The sequence below is a fragment of the Triticum aestivum genome, chromosome 3A (genome assembly GCF_018294505.1).
Source record: "Triticum aestivum cultivar Chinese Spring chromosome 3A, IWGSC CS RefSeq v2.1, whole genome shotgun sequence".
NCBI classification, from domain to species: domain Eukaryota; kingdom Viridiplantae; phylum Streptophyta; class Magnoliopsida; order Poales; family Poaceae; genus Triticum; species Triticum aestivum.
Window position 1 is genome coordinate 67485822 of NC_057800.1, and position 7420 is coordinate 67493241.

Here is a 7420-nt window from a genome sequence, read left to right on the forward strand (position 1 = left end):
CAAATTGCAAAGGCTCTTGACCATCATTTATCATGTTTAGCACTATTTGGTCATGCAATATGCATCACAATTAAACTATCATCCTACGAACTAGTCTCTTGGATGGTGGATCAGATCCATGCTAGTGTTCAACAAACTCTCAACCAACAAAATATCTTCAAATTGTGCGAACGTCGGACCTCTTGGCTTCACTACTTTCTTCCTTTTAGTTTGTGGTGTTTGCCCGACTTCAAACATAGGGGAATTGACATCCCCCATGTCAAATTGCAAAGGCTCTTGACCATCATTTATCATGTTAGCATTATTTGGTCCTGCAATATGCATCACAATTAAAATATCATCCTGCAAACTAGTCTCTTGGATGGTGGATCAGATACATGCTAGTGTTCAACAAACTCTCAACCAACAAAATATCTTCAAATTGTGCGAACGTCGGACCTCTTGGCTTCACTACTTTCTTCCTTTTAGTTTGTGGTGTTTGCTCGACTTCAAACATAGGGGAATTGACATCCCCCATGTCAAATTGCAAAGGCTCTTGACCATCATTTATCATGTTTAGCACTATTTGGTCCTGCAATATGCATCACAATTAAACTATCATCCTACGAACTAGTCTCTTGGATGGTGGATCAGATCCATGCTAGTGTTCAACAAACTCTCAACCAACAAAATATCTTCAAATTGTGCGAACGTCGGACCTCTTGGCTTCACTACTTTCTTCCTTTTAGTTTGTGGTGTTTGTCTGCCTTCAAACATAGGGGAATTGACATCCCCCATGTCAAATTGCAAAGGTTCCTGACCATCATTTATCATGTTTAGCACTATTTGGTCCTGCAATATGCATCACAATTAAACTATCAACCTATAAGTACGATCGAATGGTATAAGGAACAAAAGAATCAAGTAATGCAAAATGGCATAGGGGTGAGTCGGCCATCATGGCCGCAACGGGGGCATCTTCTGGAAACCTCAAATTTGGATGCCCGTCCACTATTGATGAGTAGTTTTCCCTGCGTCCATGACAGATGAATTGGTTTGTGTCACTACACTGCTCGGGCCAAAGTTCATGTCATCATAACCGGACACCTCCGTACAGGTCATCTCCGCAACTACCTTCTCCGCTGCTCCACGCTCGTGCTGCTTCCGGCGACACTCCCTTTGGGTGACGTTCTCCGCCTTGCAACTGACTGCTACGGTTGGGATCCTGACCTATTCTGTCAAGGCATCATGCATGCTGGTGGTGGCGTACTGGGTTGTCGGCGACGACGCCAGTGATGGTGGACGAGGAATACTATGCGGAGGTCAAGCAAAGGAGGAGGTGTGCGACATAGAGGCGGGAACTGGAGGACAGAGGCATGAGGAGTGCGGTTGAAGTGGTGGACTAGTCAATTTTTAGAGGATTTGGGATAGGTATGGCTTCTCGGAGCCGATGTGGTGAGCGCGCTAGGGCGCATCTGGACGTCCCCATATCCGCCATAGGTATAAGCTAGGTATGGGGATTATCGGCCAACCCGGGCATGTGGGCCGAATTTTCCTGGTCCAGTTGGGTCGCTTTGACGAGCCGGGGTGTTTGCCGGTGCTGGAGCTCAAGAAGCAAAGATGGGAGGAAAAGTTGCGTTGAGGCAGATGAAAGATCGTGGATGTCGCCTAGAGGGGGGGGTGAATAGGCGTTTTAAAATAATTACGATTAAGGCTTGAACAAATGCAGAATAAACCTAGCGGTTAATTTGTCAAGCACAAAACCTAAAACAACTAGGCTCACCTATGTGCACCAACAACTTATGCTAATCAAGATAAGCAACTATTGTGATAGCAAGATATATGACAAGAAACAATATGGCTATCACAAAGTAAAGTGCATGAGTAAAGGGGCTCGGGTAAGAGATAACCAAGGCACGCAGAGACGACGATGTATCCTGAAGTTCACAACCTTGCAGATGCTAATCTCCGTTTGGAGCGGTGTGGAGGCACAATGCTCCCCAAGAAGCCACTAGGGCCACCGTAATCTCCTCACGTCCTCGCACAATGCAAGATGCCGTGATTCCACTAAGGGACCCTTGAGGGTGGTCACCGAACCCGTACAAATGGCAACCCTTGGGGGCGGTCACCGAACCCGTACACTTTGGCAACCCTTGGGGGCGGTCACTGGTACCCGTCAAATTGCTCGGGGCGATCTCCACAACCTAATTGGAGACCCCGACGCTTGCCCGGAGCTTTACACCACAATGATTGAGCTCCGAACAACACCAACCGTCTAGGGCGCCAAGGCACCCAAGAGGAACAAGCTCTAGGGTGCCCAAACACCCAAGAGTAATAAGCTTCTCAAACTTCACTTCCACGTATCACCGTGGAGAACTCAAACCGATGCACCAAATGCAATGGCAAGGGCACACGGAGTGCCCAAGTCCTTCTCTCTCAAATCCCACCGGAGCAACTAATGCTAGGGAGGAAAATGAGAGGAAGAACAAGAAGGAGAACACCAAGAACTCCAAGATCTAGATCCAAGGGGTTCCCCTCACATAGAGGAGAAAGTGATTGGTGGAAATGTGGATCTAGATCTCCTCTCTCTTTTCCCTCAAAAACTAGCAAGAATCCATGGAGGGATTGAGAGTTAGCAAGCTCAAAGAAGGTCAACAATGGGGGAAGAACACGAGCTCAAAAGGTTAGGTTCAATGGGGAAGAAGACCCCCTTTTATAGGAGGGGAAAAATCCAACCGTTATGTGCTCAGCCCGCACACGAGCGGTACTACCGCTCCTGGTCCTGGTACAACCGGGACTCACAGTATACGTGCATAACCCTACCAGGCGGTACAACAGGGCGACCAGGCGGTAGCACCGGTTGAGAAGAACAACCGGACCAACCGCCCAGCCACCGCTCAACCACCGCATAGGAACAGAAGGGAGTCACCCCTGAGTGCGGTAGTCGAGCGGTACCGGGCCGGTGCAACCGCATGGCCTTGAGCGCTCGGGCGGCTAAGTCCTGAGCGGTAGAACCGCTACGGACACCGGTGGTACCGGTACGACCGGACCAAGCGGGCCACCACCGCCCGAGTACCGCATCAAAACAGAGGCCTGCCCGGTACTTGGGCGGTGCCTGGCCGGAACAACCGCCCAAGTCTTTGCTGAGCAAGTTGGCGATACCACCGCCCGGAAGCAGCAGTACACCGGCTGAGAGCTCCAAGCGGTACTACCGCTGGGGCACGCGGTACTACCGCTGGGACCAGACAAAAACCACTCTCAAGAAAACCAGAACTGCCAAAACTTTTGCATATGAGCTCCGAATTGAGCAAACTCAAGCTTGATGGAAACAAGACGACGAGTAGCATCAAAACTGCGACTGGATATAGAAGAAGAGTCAGGGGAGGTATGCCAACAAATAGAGGAGTGAAACCTCCAACCGAGAAGAACCGGCAAAACCTCCAACATCGAAAACATCATAGAAGATGCATGTGAACTCCGTTTTCGATGAACTCGAGCTTGTCATCAAGATGACCATAAGCTCTAAGACTCTCAAAGAGAACCAAACAAGAACCAAGAAAGATGATGCAAGGATGCAATGGTTTGAGCTCTCTACGAACGATACGATCAAGCTACTCATCGAGAGCCCCCCTTGATAGTACGGCAATCGATCCTATAACCCGGTCTCCCAACTACCATCATGAGACCGGTAAAATAGAAAACCTATCAAGGGCAAACCTTTGCCTTGCACATGGTCCACTTGAGCTAGATGATGACAATCTTGACTCCCTCAAGTTGGACCACCTTTCTTGATTGTGTTGACTCGATGAAGACTAGTTGATTGCTCCCCCATACTCCACTATGGGTGAGCCACTCTTCCGCACATCTTCACAAGTCCATTATCACCACAAAGGACGGCAAGCTTCAAGCATTTGATCTCTTCGTGATGCTCCACTTGAACTTGCACACCGCAACCTAACCCCACAAAGAACTCTCACGAAGACCATGGGTTAGTACACAAAGCATAATTGACAATTCTTACCATACCATGGGATCACTTGATCCCTCTCGGTACATCTTTTGTGCTTTGTGAGTTGATCAACTTGATTCACTCTTGACTTAGTCTTGATCATCCTTGAACCTTTCCAATTCTCTTCATTTGAATGATGTCTTGAAGGTAGACATGAATGATCACACAATCTTCTTCTTCAAGACATGCTTGCAATAAGCTCAACTCTCACATGACCAATCTTTGGATAATTCCTTGAATAACACCTTGGTCGACACAAACTCTCCTTGAAACCAACACATGTACTCCAAGAAAAGCCTATGGACAAAACCTTCAAATATAACTCAAGGCAACCATTAGTCCATAGAGATTGTCATCAATTACCAAAACCAAACATGGGGGCACCGCATGTTCTTTCAGCAGGAAAAGCAACATGCAGGGTGAACGGAAAAATTACCTCCCCTGACACTTTATACCCACCACGATAAGATGGGTCATGATGGGACTTTCAAGTCTCCGATAGTAAATTTGTGTGTTCCCCAGGTGTTATGCCTTGTTTGGAGCACAGATTGAGGAAAAGAAGTTAAAATTTTCGTTAAAAGTGGATCACCGGGCCCACCATGACTCCTTCCCGCAGTCATGGTAAGTTATGGGACCACAAAAACGACCAAAGGTCGTCGAGAGTCCTTGGAGAATAAAACTTCATTTACAAGGAATCAACCTCGTCCCTCCGCCCTTGGACCAAATAAAAATATATTACTTGCACAAAGGATCTTGTTAAAAGATGCCCGGATATCCGAAGTACGTCATCACTCGGATCTATACCTGAACATCGACAGCCAAGCACAAAATGAGGACCTCGGATCTAGAAACCGACGTGGAGGATGGAACTCGCCTACGAAGCTGAAGACCACAAGGCTGAAGTTGTTATGAAGATAGAACCCCAAGTCCTCGGCTTGACGACCAGTTCTGTGACTACTGACGGTATCCTAGATTAGGGGGTGCACACCATGTCGGCTCACCGATCATGGGCCAGGCCGAGGACCCGTTCACAACCAAAGAATGGGACTCATATGCCATGACCCTCAACGTACTCAAGATGGAATCCTCCAAAGACTTGACGTACACTTCTAAGACGTATTTGAATTATCAGCATGTTTATCCCTAGATTGTAACCGGTCATGTGTAAACTCTAAATACCCCGATGCCTATATAAGCCGAGGGGTTTGGTGTGTAGAGACATGCATTGAAGACTTAGAGGTTAGAACTCATTCATACAATCTCAAGATAGATCATCTGTATTTTTTACCACATCCAGAACCAATACAATACAATACAGGCAGGATGTGGAGTTTTACCTCTTCAAGAGGGCACGAACCTAGGTGAAATTGTGTCCATTTTACTTCTAGTGTACCAAGATCATCAGCTCGGGACCCCCCTGTCCGAGATCCGCTGGTTTAGCACCGACATATGTGATGACTTTGTCAATCTCAAATTGTGTCGGCTCTGTATCTCCGAGGTAATAGGGGTAGGATGTGTGTGCATACGTTCATAGAGATGAGTGTATGTGCATGTATGTGAGGTTCTGCGTTGTACTGTGTTCATAATAATAATAATAATAATAATATATGGCATGCGGAGGCTTTGGTGTTATCCTCCGTCTTGGAAGAAAATTAATGATCTTTGGTTTTGTTGTTCGTGTCCGTGGACTGTACTGGTACCGGTACCACCCGTATTTCTACTACTGCTCACTCGTAGTACTTGTTTTGTCTTTACCTGGCAAAAATATATGCGAACAAAGATATAAATCCATGAAATGTCGTAGTACTATATCCGTTTTGCCGCCTTAAAAATCGCTCCGCCGGTTCACTCCAAAGCCATCGAAACCTCCACCAAACGCAGAGCGAGCGAGAGCCACTTGGATCACCATGACCGCCACCTCGCGGCCACAGCATCCCAACGGGAGCCTAGCCCCGGCCTCCGACGGCGGCGAGTCCTTCGCCAAGTTCTTCGAGTGCTGGATCTTGGAGCAGTCGCGTGACCTGGCCGCGCTCCGCGCCGCGGCCACGGCGCGGCCCGACGACGCTGACCTCCGGCGCCTCGTCGACCGTGTCCTCGGCCACTACGAGCACTACTACCGCGCCAAGTCCGCGGCCGCCTCCGCCGACGTGCTCCCCATGTTCGCGCCCTCGTGGATCTCCGCCACCGAGAGCCTCTACCTCTGGTGCGGCGGCTGGCGCCCCACCGCCGCGATCCAGCTGCTCTACTCCAAGTCCGGCGTGCAGCTCGAGGCCAAGCTCCCGGCCTTCCTCGACGGCGGCAGCCTCGGGGACGGCGACCTCGGCGGCCTCTCCGCCGAGCAGCTCCAGGCCGCGGACCAGCTGCAGCGCCGCACCATCCGGGGGGAACGGGAGATCGAGGAGGCCGCCGCCGGCGCGCAGGTAAACCGTTTACCAACCCCTGCCCCCTCCTTTTTTTTGATCGGTAACTAATGTGAACATATAGGAGTCGTTGGCGACGACGAAGATGGTGGAGCTCGCCGGAAAAGGAGGTGTGGACGCGGCGGAGGGGATGGAGCGGGAGATGGATGCCAAGGCGGAGGCGATGAAGCGCGTGCTGGAGATGGCGGACGCGCTGAGGCTGGAGACGCTGCGCGGCGTGGTGGGGCTGCTCCGGCCTGCGCAGGCCGTGCACTTCCTCGTGGCCGCCGCGGAGCTCCACCTCGCCGTGCACAAGTTCGGCCGGCGCAAGGACGGCGCCGCCGCGGCGGAGTGAGCCTGTAGGCTGCTGCGGCGCGCGCGCACGTGGTTGCTCTGCTCCGCGCAACGCTCGTCGTCTAGCTAGCTCCGAGCTGCCTTCGTTTCGCCTGGTCAACGCGAGGTGTCGCGATAAGCTTTGACCATGATCCCCTTCTGCTTGGTCAACATGTGCGTTCTGCCGCAGTGTCAAATCTGTGGTAAAACTTGTACGAAGTGGGCATGTATAATGCACAAGGTCATGCCATGTTGGCTTAGCTACTTTGTATGTATGTATGGAGGCGTAAGAGCATAAATTTGGAGATGTAAAATAGAAGATGTAAAAATTTACATCTCTAAAATATGCTTTTACATTTAAAAAAAAATGTGACAACTCCAACAGATGATGCATATTGAAGTTGTAAAACTGTAACTCGAACAGATGATGCAAAATGGAATTAGGTGTAAAAACTAGTGGGCTCACATGAGCGGCCATGGTGTTAATGGCCAAATGGTTGACGGCCACGTCTACCCCGGCGCGGTGGTGTGTGGAGGCTGTGCTGCTTCAAAACCTACCTGTGGCACGAGGAGGATGAAGCTAAAACTTCGCTCCCGTGCTGACAATTGGGTTCGGAGTGAGCTCCAAACGAGTCCCCCGCGGTCTCCAAATATGGCGTTTGAGAGGTGGATACTAGAGAGCTGTTATTTTTTGTGCTCC

At 49.9% G+C, this 7420-nt stretch overlaps 1 protein-coding gene across 1 annotated transcript; it reads left to right on the forward strand.

Annotated features, from left to right (window-relative positions):
- The first annotated feature begins 5795 nt into the window (after positions 1 to 5795).
- LOC100682420 (protein DELAY OF GERMINATION 1) lies at positions 5796 to 7135 on the forward strand. Its single transcript, XM_044480814.1, has 2 exons — positions 5796 to 6408; positions 6473 to 7135. Exons 1-2 carry the CDS (start codon positions 5896 to 5898, stop codon positions 6740 to 6742), a joined length of 783 nt encoding a protein of 260 aa, XP_044336749.1. The 5' UTR covers positions 5796 to 5895; the 3' UTR covers positions 6743 to 7135.
- The last annotated feature ends 285 nt before the right edge of the window (positions 7136 to 7420 follow it).

Excerpts from the sequence above, each read along its gene's own strand:
- LOC100682420 (XM_044480814.1), top strand. The coding sequence starts at position 5,896 with ATGACCGCCACCTCGCGGCCACAGCATCCCAACGGGAGCCTAGCCCCG. Across the intron at positions 6,409-6,472 it reads AGGCCGCCGCCGGCGCGCAG|GAGTCGTTGGCGACGACGAA; the intron begins GTAAACCGTTTA and ends GTGAACATATAG.